A 16,812-nucleotide genomic window follows, 5' to 3' on the forward strand; every position below is an offset into this window, starting at 1 on the left:
TTTGGAAATGAATTTGTCAATCAAAATAAGATCCATTCAAGAAGCCTTATCCAAAAGAAATGTGGTCACGACAATGACCAAATCAAACAATTATCAACAAACATTCAGCAGTTATTTTGTTGAACGCATGGTAGAGAGAGAGAGAGAGAGAGAGGAATTCCAAATAATAAAGAAATAAAAAGTACATGGATTCGGAAGTCTTTAGCCAAAATGACTAACAATTGTTCTCAATTCAGCCAAAATGGCACAACTACATGAAGATATTCATGGATTCCAAATATTTGATAGCATTGTTATGATGATGAAATAGCTAGTGAATAATTTCCATAAAAGAAATAATAATAGCAAATGACAAAGATTACATAATAGGATGAGAAATTTTATTTCCCCAATTAATAAAAACAACCAATGACCATTTTCTACGCAAGAAATAAACATATAGCCATAAGAATCATATTTTTCCAATTGAAGTGATTCATGTAAACTAGGTCTAATTATTAAAATGAATCAGAACAAGAACTAGAAGGTCTAATCATCCACACTCAATCAATATGTAGGAATCAAATATTAATAACCAAATAATAGACAAATAGTAAAGCAGAATAAAGTGGATCTCATGTTCACAAAATAAATCAGAGATTTCCAATACTTCAAACAAGCAAAAATAACTCGAAAGTATCCCCAAAATCAACCAAAAAAATCAATCAAACACATTGAAAATCCTACAATCCAACACCACATCCCTCAAAGTAACTTTGAAAAATATAAAGGAAAACAATGCTCCTACTGCAGAAGCAGTGGTCTCAGGGGATGTTTTTACAACCATTTTGTCTTCAGGTTCAACTTTGATGATTGAAAGGTACGTATCAGAATTGCGATTGCAAATGAAGAAATTGTCTCTAAATGTTCTTTTTTGTCTCTACATCTCAAAATTTAACATTTGTTTCGAGAGGATTTATATTGCTAATGATTTGATCATTACATTCCAACAAAAGATGTCTTTCTGACCAATTTTGATGAAAACTTTAAAGGCTCTGTCAACATCTCCAGATTTGGCATACATTTCTATAAGAGCAGTCCCTACTATTACTTCCAATTGAAACCAATCTCTTATCAGAAAAAAATGTACCCATTTTCCAAACTCTAGAGCACCTTAATGGGCGGAAGCAGACAGAGCAGAAACAAACGTAAACCCATCCAAATTTACACTTTCTGAGTGCATCCGGACAAATAGATCCAAGGCTTGTTTATATTTCCCATGTTGCATGTAATTTGAAATCATAGAATTTCAAGAAACCACATTCCTTTTGGGCATTTTTTCAAAAAATCTTCTCGTCGTCTCAAAGTCTCCTGAACTAGCATAGGCTCCAACCATGGTAGTCCAAGACACAATGTTCCTCTCTGGCATCCGCTCAAACAAATCTCCCGCATTTTCCACGTCCCCAACTCTGGCATAGCATGAAACCATTGAATTCCAAGAAACAACATCTCTTTCAGGCATCACTTCAAACAATATTCTTGCACTCTCAACTTCGCCTAGATTCACATAGAAAGATATCATTTGATTCCATAATTCCAACGGTTTAAGAATCATACCGTCAAAAATCTTCCGGGCATCACATAATTTCCTATTTCTCACAAAATAACAAAAAGTATCTATCTTTATGTAGAAATTTAGAAGCGAATTTGCAATAGAAGAGATTCATTCGAATCCCACTTTAATAATCTAACAATGTACCTTTCTCCCATCACGTATGGGCAATTGAAAGCATAAACTCTGATCATAGCATTCGAGAGAGTTGTCTCTGGGTGAAACATTTGATCCATTTGGGAGAAGATGAGTTCGGAGTATTCCATCCCTCCAAACTCGGTACTTCGTCAAAGAAATTTAGATGAAATTTCAATATTTTGGTTTAGAGAGGTTGTGATCAGAATGGCATGTATTTGATTCAACTGTTTGAAACTGCATTGCTGCAAAAAATTTGAAATTTTGAAAACTATGGGAGAAGGCATAAATAACGGCAATGAGAGTTTGATAAGGAAATATTAGAAAGAGAAGGGTTCAATAAGTAATTTTCCCTAATTGTTTTTCTTATCGAGAAACTTATCTTGAGAAAGACCATTTTGTTAAGTGGTAAGACCTTGTGAAACTTATTCTAAGGTCTTAGGTTCAAACCTCTTGAACGCCTTATTATGCTAACCACAACTAGGGGTGTCAATGGGTCAGCTCCGGTTCGGTTCCTATGATATATGGAGCTATAAACTTTATATTTTATTGGTTTCGATTCCGATTTTAAAATAAGTGGAACCGAAATCGGAACGATAAAAAATCACAGGTACCCGTTGGTTCTGGTTTTCAATAATCGAATGTGAAAAATTATTTCAAAACCATTATAATATAAAATTTCTTCTAAAAAACAATATATTATTTGTAAAGTATCAACTTAATAATAATTTGTTCAATTAAAATGATGATTTAATAACTTTTATTTTCGAACATTAAAATGTATTCTTTACAAGTAATAAATTTAAAAAGAAATGACTCTTCTTAAATTCAAATATGTAGTTTATATGAAATTTGAAGAATTTTATATCATATATGTTAATTTTAAAATATAGGATTACCTTGAATCATATATAATGTAAAAATAAATGATAAAATAAATCGATTCTGACTACTCACGGGTACCCATCAGATAGAACCTAATGGTTCCGGTTCCTATCTGTTCGGTTCCATATTAGACTCGACTCTAATCAATTCCAATAAAAAGAGAACCGGAATCAGGGTTTTCGATTTCGATTCTGGTTCGGTTCTAGGTAAATGGGTACCCATTGACACCCCTAACTACAACCCCCACTAAAAAAAAAAAAAAAAAAAAAAAAAAAAAAAAAAAAAAAAAAAAAAAAGAGAAACAAGTTTGGTAAACTACAACCCCCATAAATGCATAAAAAATTTCACCTACAAATATCATCATGTAATTTGGTAAACTAGTTGGCACGTGCGCTTTTAGAAACAAGTTGAAAAAATTTTAGTAATTTAAGGGATTACTTTAAAATTTTCAAATAAATAATCTAACTATATAAGATCTTTTTATTTATTTATAATTAATATAGGCAGAGCATAAAATTTGTCTCTAGAAATCTACCTAAATTAGTTTTATGGTATTAAAATAGAGTATAGACTTTGTCCTTCACATCCTTGATAAATCGAAAATAAGCGAATCTCCGAGTCCTCTTGAATGCCAAAACACCAAACACACCCCAAAAGCCCACCAGGACTCCAAGTGCATTGCTTATATAAAAGCTTTCCATTTCAATCCAATGGGCATCTTTACCATCTTCTACTCCATCACCATCATCAGAATCTCGAGATGCTTCACCTCGTGTGCAGTTCACAATGAATAGAGGTCCACAAAATCCTTGGTTACCCATATAGCTGGACTAGTTGAAGCTTTGGAGCTGAGTGCTCGATGGAATTCATGACACCAATCTTCTCAGGGATTTTCCCTGTCAAACAATTATTAGACAAGTTTAAGGATATCAGTCCCAAAAGATTTGTTAGCTCTTCAGGAATCTCTCCCGACAAATTATTGTTTGAAAGGTCTATGTTGGGCCCTCAAGGTGGTTTGACTGCAAGAAAATTGATCTAGTTGTGGGAAATGTTTAGAAAGGAAAATTGGTTAGACAAATTCCAAAACCAAGTGGGAATGGTAACTGAAATTCCAGGGTCAGATTATCAAGTGATCTGAGGAACTTTGGAATGCGAATTCCACCAAGATAATTAAGGCTTATGTCCAAGTAATTCAGATATTTCAACTCCAACAGAGAAGGACTTAATGTACCACCCAACGTTGATACACCTCTTAGGTTTAGGCCAACAACAAGATGGGTGGTGTTGTGGCAATGTACATCTTTCCATGTCTTACAACAATCTTCACCAGAAGACCAAGAGGAGAGCAGATTTGAAGGATCTTTGAGACCTTGTTTGAACCTCAACAGAGCTTGTCTCTCTCTTTGTGTGCAAAGTACATCTAGATATGAAAATGAACCGAAATTGGACTTGATATTGGTGTTGGCAATGAAGAAAAGCCCTAGAAGAAGAACTATGGATGTATCCATGATGAATAACTATTACTAATTAGAGACATGAGAATGTCTCAATAAGATTAGTATTTAGTCCTATGTATAGGCTAAAATGTTCATATATACAACTGTTGTATGTTTACTCAGAAGGACTTTCATAGTCTCAAACATGAGAGAAAAAAAAAAACGGGAAAACATAATTTCCTGGGGATTAGTAAAGTCTCCCATAGGAATTAAATCTAAAAGCATATCTTTAGATAATATTCAGGGACATCACAAACTAGGGCTCGGATTTTATCCGAAATCCGAATCTGATTTTTAGCAGATTTGGTTTCTTCAAGCATATCCAAATTAAAATATGGGCTGATATCCCTAGACCCGAGTTTGATATGGACCTATCCCTATAGTCCAATGATATATTATTTTGTATATTGTATGTTATATTTTTATATTTGGTTAGTATATCATTCATCAAACAAATAAGTATTTGGTGTAGTGGTTAAGGCTTATTCTCAAAAGGGGAGAGCTATTGAGTTCAAATCACATTTAAGCCACATTTTTAATAAATTACTTTATAATGGTTTGAAATTATTTAACCCAAATCAAATAATTCAGTCGGATTGGATTCGGATATGGGTTTAATGAAAGAAAAAAAAAATCGGATATGATTTGATCTAGTCGGATCTGGATTCAAACCCGATTAAAAAATCCGGATATGGATATAGGTAAACACATATCCGGCCCGAACCCGACCCATTTAAGCCCTATCACAAACATTTTGAATGGAGTAAATAGAACATTTTCCATTTGCTACGGTCCTTGTACACTTGAAAGTCACTAGAATCACCCTTTAATTTTTGGTCAGTAGTTCAATATATTGTCTTTAGAAATTGGTTTCGTCCTAGCACAAGAATCATCTTTCAGTAAGAGCTCACTACAACAAAAAATGGAAATTAGGAACGGTTTATATCCGTTCCTAAACGACTATGAAACGGTTTACCGACCGTCTCTAATCGAGGCGTCGTTAATGAGTTTAAACGGCTGGAAGCCGTTTTAGATCTCAATATTTGAAACGGTTAAAAACCGTTCCAAAACGCAGAATTCGGAACGGTTTTTAACCGTTCCAAATCTGAAAGCACTAACAAAAAAAAACATATACCTTAGACATCGATTAAAATCCGATGTCTATAAGACTGATGTCCTAAGTTCGAGACTTTGGGACATCGGCTACAAACCGATATCTAAAATTATCACAAACTGATATCTAAACTTTTGAAAAAAAATAGAGATACACCCATATGAATGGGATTTGACAAAAAATGTGGAAGCAATTAGAGCACGGATAAAACTTACAAAAGTAGATCGAAGGGCTTGTCGAAGACTGACTGATTGTTTCTTTCACATTAGATACTCTCTTGGGACAATTTATCGTTAAAACTTTTACGTTACGCGAGTATGGTACTAATAAGAACATAGAGCAATGAATTGATGCTAATAATGGCAAGGGCTATTACCTGATGGGTCACGAAGACAATCTCAGATCGGAATGGTACAATCCAACCCCTCGGCGGCGTCATCGAAGAATATCATTGCCATTCTAGTTGCAAGCCTGGTGTGAGCCTCCAATGCTAAGCACTTCCCAATATCTTCATGCCAGTTAATGACACCTACATTCGAGTATAGATAAGAAGAACAATTGATGACCAAGTTTTTGAGAAAAATGGAGAGTACTGTGTGGGATGGCCAATATTGTGAGTGCATTGATCTCTGCATCCTTTGCATAGTATCTTATACGAGGAGACCACATCAATTTGCCATTATTTATCCAAGAAAGCAAGGCTTATAAAATCAAAATCATTTTACAATTTTATCAATTGAAGTAATTTATCATTTTTTTACTAAAAGTTCCAGCAGACCAAAATTTGACAAAAATTAACCATTTCATCATTTTTTTCAATGGGTTTTAAAAATAAATAAAATAAAAAATCTTATACATCTTAGTTCCTAATAAGGTTCTGTATTATTTGATTTTTGGCATTTTAACTAGAGGCACTTAAACGAAGGTTGAGAACTGTTTGGTTAAGTCTGGATCATACTGTGTAAACCATGTTAACTTGTTTGCTGATGCAAGTGAAACACATAAATATTAAAATGAAGTCATGAAAGGAAAAAAATCAAAGAGAAAACACAATAGAAGCATTAGTCTATTAGGCTATAAAACTTAGATTAGTACCTGCATTTGATGATTTAGTACCTCAATTGGTCCTTTGGGCTTCTTGAACGATGCTGCACACACTTATCATCCAAAGCATTAGGTGAGGATATTGGAAATTTAACTCAAACTACAAAGATGCACTCAATGAAAGGTTGCATTGAATACACACGATTACAACTTACTAAGGAGAGCTACTCTCCACACCTCGAGACGTGTGACACATTTGACAACAGTCCTCCGACTTCACTTCGCTTCCCTTTCCAGTATTGGATTTGTGACTTGTCATTCATTCCATTCCTATTGTTCTTAGCTGGGATGTGAAAAGATCCCACAAATGGCACCAAAGATGTGAGGGGGAAATCTTCCTTCAACACTTCATCAAATGTTACACACATCTCAAGGTCTAGAGGCAAGATTATTTTTCCCCACGGCTACAAAACTGTTGCTTTCTAAGAGAACAAGTAGAATCAAAATACTTATAATTTGAAGTAGAAAATAAAAAAATTGTAAACAGAAACTAACACAACCAGCAACATTTCTAGTCTAATGAGCTCAAATGCCTTCGTTACCATTGTTATCAGCAATTTCACAATAAGAATGAGGTGATTTCTGGGGCATCTTCTTCCTCATTTTATGGTTGCTTGTTCCTACAGAACCCAGTATCAAGGATATTACCATTTATAAGCAACCATCAGATTCCTAACAATGAACACTAAATATAGCACAAATCAATTCCCTACAAGGTCATTGGTAAACCATCCATGGAAAAAAACCTAAAAGATATGAGGGTTCTGTGAGATTTTACACTATTCTAAACTCTAATTGCATGAACATTAAGCCATTCTTAAAATTGAGAGCAATGAATCCTGAAAAAAATATATATATAACAAGGAAAACGAATTTATTAGGTCCATATAGACATATAATGAAATTGTTTACAAGTTACGAAGAAATGAGCAATGCCTACCTCTGGACCCTCCAATTGGACAGGAACATAGTAGCTCGCATCATGTACAACTGCTCCATTTTTAAACCACTTCAGAAGAGCCCTTGAACCCCTTCCTCTACATCACACCACTAATATTAACTCCCTGTTCACCAATCTCTGTAAGATCACCACCCTGATATAATACATGCGTGAGTCATTTTGATATGTAGGCCACAAAATGAAAAGAGTAAAATTTTAATGGGAACATTACAAGTGCACATGTATTATCATCAAATAACTTGAATATTATTCTGGTGCAATATAAATACTTACAGGAAGTCAGTCAAGGTCATGCTGCAATGCAGTCACTTCTATTGCTTTCTCATATCGTGTTGCTTCAAAAACAGATCCAAATAATATGTTCTGACGTACCTAAATGGGTATGATTTGAATCCAAGACTTGTAACAGTTAGCAATTTTATAAAGTAGAGTACAAATAACATGCAAAGCCATTCCATTGAAGTGGTCGAAATGATTCCAACACCACGGATCCTACCACCCACAGTGGGAGAACCATTGTGATATGAGCAACCAAAATGTTTATTGCTTATATGGTCATACTTCCTACACCAAATATTTTGAAGTCATCCTACTTGTACTGGTAAGTAACTGAAGTGGTTAAACTGGTTCTAAGATAATTACAATTTAAGAGTTTTCCATTCATTATTGGAACTATTCTATAAGCTTAACAAGAAAATGAGAACAAGTGAGATAATGGGAAGGCAGAGCAACCAAACTTTTACAATTATCTTTCGAAACGAAAAGCAATTATACAGTATACATTGTTAAAATAAAAGCCTCCCTTGTTGGATTCTTTATGTGAACTAACAACTAATATGATTTAGTATGTTTTCAAAGAAATTTTTGTGTTTCAATGTTGTAGACACTTTTAAATACAGCTAAACCAGACTTTTCCATAACTCAAGGTTAGCTTCATGTACCTAAAAGCCTACATAAATGTAACTTGCTTTAATCTTTATAAAATAAAGCAGAGTAAAGAACTTCAAAGCCACTAATAAACCAAAAGAAAAAATATACACAAACAGACCCAATAAATGAAAAAACCCTAACTCACAAAACCCAAATGCCAAAACTTTAGAAATCATCAAAAGCCAGAACACCCAGATTCAAAAAAATTTATCTCAAAGCAAGTAAGGCAAAAAAAACACTTGGGAGTTCAAATCCAGCAATAGGCTTTCGTTGCAGGTCCAAGTGATGGGCCAAGACGGCAAGGGGTCATGAGAGCATTCTTCCTCAATATTTAGTAAAAGCGATGTCAAATTCTTGTGCTGGATTTTGGGTAGGAAAAGTATGTAGTGCTACAAAAACACCATTAGTGATTGGTGTGTGGAACCATAGGCTTTATGTGGTCCACCCATAATTCAATCTAGACTGCTTGATCAGACCAATATATGATAAAAATGATAGACTTGTTGTAATAACAAATAAATGAAAGAAAGAATAGCACATTGTATAAGTATAACACACTGCAATTTCATAGGCAAAGAATTCATGATTGAGAAGGATTTTGAAGGCAATTTCTTCATCAATTAACTAATAAAAAGAAACTAAAGTAAGCATATGCATCAGCATACATAGATTACATAACATGATCTTTTGTTTGCAAATGAGACACACCTTAGTTTTGATAAAAATAGTGTCCTTGAAAGCATGAACACGCTTGGCTTCTGAGTATACATGAGCAGCCCACTGAGACATACAAAATGATACCAAAAAAGCTCAATCAGACAAGACATTGTCGTCATCGTCATCTAAAAGCAGTAACGACTAAGACAATTATGCTTAGTTCACATAAATGCTCAAGGGAAAATATCAGATAAATATGCAGCTCGATGCTATTCTAATATATTTAAGGTTATTTGGACGCAACTCAATGTTACTTTATATTTATATAAGATCAAAGTTATTCAATTTGCCATTTGAAGAAACACACGTTCAGATTAGTTCTAGTGGATTTGTCTCGTACACCTTGAATCTCTTTAGATCCAATTAACGCACATTTTCATGTTAAATCCATGTTTGATAAATAGAAATCATAATTAGATAAATCATTAATGCACATTTTCATGTTAAATCCATGTTTGGTAAATTTCTATATCTTTTAGAACAAAAACAACTAGAAATGTTCGATTTTTATACATAAACCACAGAAAATAGAGAATAAAGGGTAGAATGCTTGAAATTAGGATCATACATCCAAAATCGATAAGAATTCTTCTCAGATCTTGAATTTTTTAAAAAATTATTGGATTCTACTAAGATTCGGCATTTCCCTGCCAATGAACGAGCCTGAAACTTGAAATTCAATAAAAAACATTGAAAATTAAAAAAAAAAATCAAAAAGTCTATAAAATATTTTCACAAATAAAGAACTGTACCTTGAAGATTGTTAGAAATCCTCAAATAGAACTTGAAATCTCAAAGAGAAAGCAAAACCCTAGAAAATTTTCTCTTCGCACCCATGCATTGAAAGTCTGAGACTGGTCGAGATGAAGACAAAGCTTCGTAGGATTTGAGGATTTGAGAAATCGAAGAAAACTTGATGGAAAAAGAAGATGGAGCTCCATTAGATCTAAGAAACAAAGAATGAGCTTCGTTAGGGTTTGAGAAGGAAATATCGATGTGAGAAATTGAAGAACAATATGAAAATCGAAGATAGAACTTCGTTAGAGTAAAAGAAACACAGTGAAATCAAAGAACACTTCATCGAAAACGAAGAATGAGTTTCGTTAGGGTTTCCGTCACTCTCGTACTAGTTCGAATTTCAAATTTGAAAGGCATTTTTGCAGGTTATGGATCTAAAATCTGATATCGAGAAACGGTCCATCAAAGAGAAACGGTTCAAACCCGTTTTTCATAAAAAACGGCCATAACCCGTTTCACAATTTTGTTCCAAATTCACTATTTTCTTGTAGTGGCTATTTGATTCTTTTAGTCATCTCTGAGTTGTTACCAAATTATCATTTACTATGAACATTTTATGCTACTGCATATACATACTTTGTCAAAGATATCTTCCTTCTCTATATTAATTTCTCAACAACACAAAATAAACCATCATTATCCCTTTTACATATAGAGAGAAAGAGAGGGTAGCTTTATTTTGACAAAATCCTAGAAAACATTTTAGACAAGGTATTTTGTCTTATATGGGTTAAAAGTTTCATAATGGGCTGACTTTTTGTGAGGATGATCTCTATGTTGAGAAAATCACTTTGACAAAACATCAGCAAATTCTTAAATTTCTAATCCTAGTTTATAAGTTGAAGGATCGTGAACTGTCAATTTTTTACCATTAGTTTGTAACCACCTTTCATGGGATTAGAAGTTTCAGAATTGATTGATTTTTTGTGAGGATGATCTACTCACCATAGAGATCATCCTTGCAAAAAATCAGCCCATTCCGAAACTTTTTAGTCATATGAGACAAAACTTTGTCTACAATTTTGTCAAAATAACCTGACCCATATACATGGATCAGGAACACTGTACACATTTATCTACTCATATATCTACAACATGCTTTGTCTTATGTGGTCTAAAAGTTTCGGATTGAACTTATTTTTGGTGAGGATGATCTCTATGATGAGAAGATCAGCCTCGCCAAAATCAGCTCAATCTAAAACTTTTAACCTCGTCAAAACTGGTTTACAAAAAATGGACAGTCCACGATTCTTCAACTCATAAATATGGGATTAGAAGTTTTAGAATTAGCTGATTTTTGGTGATGATGATCTTTTCGTCATATAGATCATCCTCACCAAAAATCAGCTCAATCTAAAACTTTTAGCCCACATATGACAAAACATGCTGTAGATATATGTGTACACAGGTCCTAACCCTATATATATATGGGACACGATCCATAGACAATATTCTATATAACGTTTTTTCCTATATGGCAAAACAGTTTCGGAATGGCCTGATTTTTTGTGGGGATTATCTCTATGGTGAGTAGATCATTTTTACAAAAAAATCAGTTGATTTTAAAACTTCTAACCCTATGGAAAGTGGTTACAAACTAATGGTTAAAATGAATAGTACACGATACTTTAACTTGTAAAATGGGGTTAGAAATTTCAGAATGGGCTGATTTTTTGTGAGGATGGTCCCCTAACCATAGAGATCATCCTCACAAAAAATCAGCCCATTCCAAAGCTTTTTTCCCATATAAGACAAAACACGTTGTCTAGAACATTGTTTAGAATGTTTGTCTACAGATCTTGGCCCTAGATATATTAATTTCTTTTTTTTTTCTTTTAGTAATTTTTGTTAAATGAGCATTTAGCCTTTTTTTACATATATTTTTCGATGTTTTACGGTCGTAGACACTTAAAACGAATTCTCTCTACTTACCCATTTGAACTACTATTAGATTTACTTTTGTGGTAGCTCGGGAAGATCTAACTATCTAAATTATTATAGAGAAATTTACCAAAATGGAAAAATTTTCAAACTTATTTATCAAAGCGGAACACTATGTATCTTATTTACTAAAGTAGTAATTTTCATATTTTTCTTCTTCCAAAAGTGAACCAATTTGGGACCAGAATTTCTTCCAAATGTTAGCAATTTTTCCAATGTTCCATAATGTTGTTGAATTGTAAAATGAGCTTAAAAACCAAATAAGAACACAAAATCACACAAAAATATAAACCAAACTAAACTTAAATAAAAACAACTAAAAAACTCTAAAATTAATAAAATATTATACCTAAAAGTGGTTAATTCGTAGGAATAAAACCCACTCATAAAATACCCCCAAACTTAACATTTTGCTAGTCCTCGAGCAAAACAAAAACAGAGAAAAACCTAACTAAGGGAAAGAAATCTAAAACAAAAAAACACAAGTGATGATATTGATCTGACTCTCCACACTTGCCTCAAAGATTACGCAAATTTCACAATTATCAGAAAACTTTAGAAATTGAAACAATTTATATTTTCAACCCCAAATGTCACTCAACCTCACCTTGAACCCCTTCATATGTGCAAACAACCCCTTATCACTTAATTAGTTTTCACCCCAAATCAGTTTATGCAATCAAGAGTAAACACAGTTGAAAAATTCTTGGAAGTTTTTATGGATGATTTCTTAGTGTTTGGATCCAACTTAGATGGTTGCTTGACCACCTCGAGAAAATCTTACCTAGATATCGAGAGAAGATTTTAGTGCTCAATTGGGATAAATGTCACTTCATGGTAACCTCCTAGATCGTCTTATAACACATTGTCTCAAAAAAAGGAAAATCAAAGTGGATAGAGCAAAGATTGATCTTATTGTTAATCTAACTCCACCAAAAAAAGTCAAGGAATTTTGATCATTTCTGGGACACACAACATTTCATCAAGGATTTTGAAAAAATCACCAAACCTTTGTGTGATTTGTTAGCCAATGACACAACCATTGTTCTATCCACACCTTGCCTGGACACTTTGAGAGGCTCATAATTGAATTAACAACTACACCTATTATTCAACCACCCAATTGGGTTGTGCTTTTGAAGTGATGTGCGACGCTTCCCATAAGCGTTTTTCTAGGACAACGAGTTGACAAATTCCCTCACATTACTCAGCACAAAAGCAAAATGCTCAATGATACCCAACTAACTATTATACCACCAAAAAAAATTACTAGTAGTTGTTTTCACATTGAACAAATTATGATCCTACTTATTTGTGTTTAAGGTGGTGATTTTCAAAGACCATGCTACATTGAAATACCTTCTTACCAAGAAGGATGCCAAAGCAAGGTTAGTCCGATAAATCATATTACTTCAAGAGTTTGACTTCAAAATTCAAGATAAGAAATGATGCAAGAATGTGGTTGCAAAAACCATGTCTATGCTAGTAGTTGAAATAAATTTAGATTCCCTGCTAATCTTCAAAATTTTTTCTAATGAGCAAATCATGTCAATCTCCAGCCTTGACACACCTTGGTATGTGTAGACACCCAATTTTTTGCACTCGACTGATTAATCAACTCGTCAACTTGATTGCAGCGATTCTCGATGATGGATGAATATTCTAAAGTTTTTTATTTGTTACTAGATGTGCTTCCAAAACTCGAATGAAATATTTCATGCAAAAAACCTTATAAACCATACTATGCCAGGAAAATGTGATCCAAAACATAAAAAAAATCATTTTGAAGCTAAAAGAAGTTTTACAAGAAAAATCATTAAAAAAATCAAATTACAAGAATACCCCTAATGTCAAAACACCCATAGAGGCTACATTACATTTAGGAAAATCCTTTCGAATACATAAAATAACAAACTTAAACTAAATAAATTGTTTCAATAATTTCCACAAAAATTGACAAAATTACTAAAATACCCTTCGTGGGTCCATGATCATTTCATTCAAAAATTCATAAGAGACACTAACCAATATTCTAATTGAATTCCTTATGAAAAACTAATTCTGAAACATCCCAAGCCATCAAAAAATAACGTTCCGACGCAAAAACCCTCTTTGAGGGCAAAATGATAATTTTTCAACCCTAAAATTCAAAAATCTGAAACTAATAATTAAAATATTAATTAATTTAAAGTGAAATCTTAATAAGTCAACTTAAAATTTTTAATAAATAAATTCAATTAATTAATCCTATGTGTCAAATTTCAAGTGGTGACACATTTATTTAAGTGGTGCCCACATGATATTTAATAAAGAACCCTCCATCGGAGTCTCAAAAAATTTAAAATAATTTAATAAAGAACCCTCCATTGAGGGTTCTCCAAAATTTAAAAAATTCATTCTATATGAATTAAAAAATTAAAATCCAAATAAAATCACTTGAAATATTATCTAAACAATTTAAAAGATTAGTTAGAACTAGACTCTATCTTAAAGAGCCCTAATCAAATCTTAATCTTATCAATAAAGCTCTTTATAAATGGAATTCTACTACCAAATCTCGGAGGTTTTGAGAAGTCCTAAAATACAAAGGTTAAAAACTTTCCCAAAACCTTAAATCTAGAATCCCCGTACCCATATCTCTTCATAGTTTTGTGTTTCTTTTCTGTTTAGAGTCATCTTTACTTCCTAAACCATAAAATTGGGTGGTGACTCTAAAAAAAAAATTGGATCCACACCCACTGATTGAAACCCTTTCAATGGCGACTCAAATAGGACTTTGATGATCAAATTTGAAATTCTAAAAGATGGTTGCATTGCAAAATTGCTTAAATATTTTTTTGTCTTATTTGACTTTGATTATTTTTGTGTGGATGATAGTGTTGGTATGCCCTTATCTATTTAGTTTTCTTTATTTTTGGACATAATGGCGAAATCGTGTTTAGATTATTTTTTTCCTATATTTTTGTTTCCACTAGGTCGTTTTTTAGCTACCCAAAATATTTAAAGGTCAAAATTTTGAGGTTGTAATTGATAAAAATGATGGATTTCGTTATTGCTTAAGAGTGAATAACAATAAAGAGACAGGGAATAACAAAGTGAATAAGGAAAATAAAATAGAGATGGTGCTGCGTCCAATTCGGAAATTCTTGTGTATGTAATACGATTACAAATTTGGAAGTTTTTATACATGCAATATTTTTACCAATTTGAAGATTTTTACCGACTTTGAAATTTTATGCATGTAACATGGTTATTGATTTGGATATTTTTATGCATGTGATATGGTTGCTAGCTTGGAAATTTTGATGCCTATAATATAATTTCATATTTGAAAATTAATTTGAATGTGATGATATGTTTACCAATTTGGAAATTAATTTATATGTGATAATATACTTAACAATTTAGAAATAAATTATGTGCGATGATATTCTTATCAATTTGGAAATTTTTTTATGCCTGTAACCTTTATCATATTAATTATGCATGGGGTGTGTTAATTGGATTTGTCAATTTTCATAAGTCTTGCACGTGACCTCTAGACATTGTATGATTCAAGCTTTTTTAAGTTTATCCTCCCATTTATGCGAAACTCGAGGAATTATATAATTTGAAGGGAAATTTTAGCCTTAGAATTTATTTAGTCAATTTGGCATAAAATGATGATAATGGGTCCCCAAACTGGACCTCCAAATCGATTTGGAATTATTTTGATTTCTATACCTAAATTAAGTGGCGACTCCACATTCTCACAAAAAAAAAAAAAAAAAATCGCTCAATTTATTCGAGATACTTTTATTTTTAATAAGTAAGAAGTGTCAAGGTGCTTTCAACATGATATTGATATGGGCACGACCCCTCGTGGACTAACTTGTGGTTCCAAGCAATTTTTCATTGTAAAGTTGCTTCACCTAAAGATACTTAATTGTTAGAGCAACAAATCCTTTACTATGTTGATCAAGCTATTGAAGGAAGCACTTCCAAATGGTGAGACCCTACCCAACTCCTATTGCAGGGCTAGAACAAGAATTTGAGACCCAAGGCTTCACTATGTGAGGATTCATGCTTGCAAAAATGATTGTGTCTTATTTTAGGAGGAAAACGAAGACAAAATAAGAGTGTCCATAATGCAAAGAGCCAAGGCACTTGGACTTCTTATGTTCCATCATATATGTAGACAATTTAATATCCCCTTTCTTCTCATCACCTCCAGAAGGCTATGTAGCATCTTAATGACTTTGTTCCAACAAAATATTTACCACAAAAATTAATTAAGGCCACAACTAAAATTAATCTCTATTTTCTTATATTTTAATTTACAATAGGTGATATTTATTATTGATGGAAAAAATATATTAATTAAGGTTGTTTCACCAAATCATGCACTGAAATTTGCAAAAACCCCAAAACAGTAGACCATTCATTTTAATTTCGAAAATAGTAAATTACCGTTTTTGGAATTGAATTTTTTTAGTAAAGTGGGGGAAAAAAATTTAGTGTTTTAGGAAACAAAACTTTTTTCTAACTATTTTATAGAATAGGAAAAAATTTCTAACTTCAACCAAAATGTTTTAATTACGAAAACCCTAATTTATAATTTTTTGAAATAAAATGAATGGTCTACTATTTTGGGAAATTTTCAATTTTACACTTACCTTTTAGGGAGTTTCCCCATGAAATAGCATAGAAATTAATATTTATATAAGCAATGCCACTTCAAAAGGAAAAGAAAAAGGAAAACTTTATATATTAATAAATAATTAGGGTAGTTATTCTCCATTCATGAAGGGATTTGAGATGTTAAAAGGTACAGGGAAGCTTCTTCAACTTTGGGCAATCTCTTATAACAAGTGTTTGTAAGCATGTCATCATTCCCTCCTCTCTATCACTCAATTCCTCCAGCTCAAGCAAACCCCATATAATTAAATATTTTATTTTTGGAAATTTAATCATCCTTTATTGCTAGTGCCACCCCAACCAATCTGTCTTCCCATATACATGAGGCAGATTCTTTGATGAGGTCACTAACCTAATGTCCTACCACACTCCACAGTCTCAGAAAATGAGTTGGATAATTTAAATATTAATTAACATGTAACATTATATAAAATTAAACCAGCTTAATGCGCAGTTTAACTCA

At 32.7% G+C, this 16,812-nt stretch overlaps 1 protein-coding gene, 1 long non-coding RNA gene and 1 pseudogene across 4 annotated transcripts; all 3 read right to left on the reverse strand.

Annotated features, from left to right (window-relative positions):
- Positions 1-723: 723 nt before the first annotated feature.
- Positions 724-2,221, reverse strand: LOC147382358 (pentatricopeptide repeat-containing protein At1g59720, chloroplastic/mitochondrial-like; annotated as a pseudogene).
- Positions 2,222-3,424: 1,203 nt separating this feature from the next.
- On the reverse strand, positions 3,425-4,119 carry LOC147382359 (receptor-like protein EIX2). Its single transcript, XM_086428535.1, has 2 exons — positions 3,699-4,119; positions 3,425-3,507 (listed from the first exon to the last, which is right to left on the reverse strand). The coding sequence occupies exons 1-2, from the start codon at positions 4,117-4,119 to the stop codon at positions 3,425-3,427; spliced, it is 504 nt and encodes a 167-aa protein (XP_086284661.1).
- Positions 4,120-5,426: 1,307 nt separating this feature from the next.
- LOC147382360 (uncharacterized) lies at positions 5,427-7,907 on the reverse strand. Of its 3 annotated transcripts, XR_015173224.1 has the most exons (6): positions 7,560-7,907; positions 7,266-7,419; positions 6,868-6,945; positions 6,481-6,747; positions 6,317-6,369; positions 5,427-5,750 (listed from the first exon to the last, which is right to left on the reverse strand). It is a non-coding gene; the product is annotated as an uncharacterized LOC147382360 (long non-coding RNA). The 3 variants fall into 3 exon arrangements; XR_015173222.1 differs by having other exon boundaries at positions 6,481-6,945; XR_015173223.1 differs by having other exon boundaries at positions 6,317-6,378; positions 6,481-6,945.
- Between the last annotated feature and the right edge of the window lie 8,905 nt (positions 7,908-16,812).

This window comes from Akebia trifoliata, chromosome 16, assembly GCF_017979445.1.
Source record: "Akebia trifoliata isolate Shusen 1 chromosome 16, ASM1797944v1, whole genome shotgun sequence".
Taxonomy (NCBI): Eukaryota; Viridiplantae; Streptophyta; class Magnoliopsida; order Ranunculales; family Lardizabalaceae; genus Akebia; species Akebia trifoliata.

Coding starts and splice junctions, on each gene's coding strand:
- LOC147382359 (XM_086428535.1), bottom strand. CDS start 4,119: ATGGATACATCCATAGTTCTTCTTCTAGGGCTTTTCTTCATTGCCAAC. Junction 3,508..3,698: donor TCAGTTACCATTCCCACTTG/GTTTTGGAATTT, acceptor ATTGTTTGACAG/GGAAAATCCCTGAGAAGATT.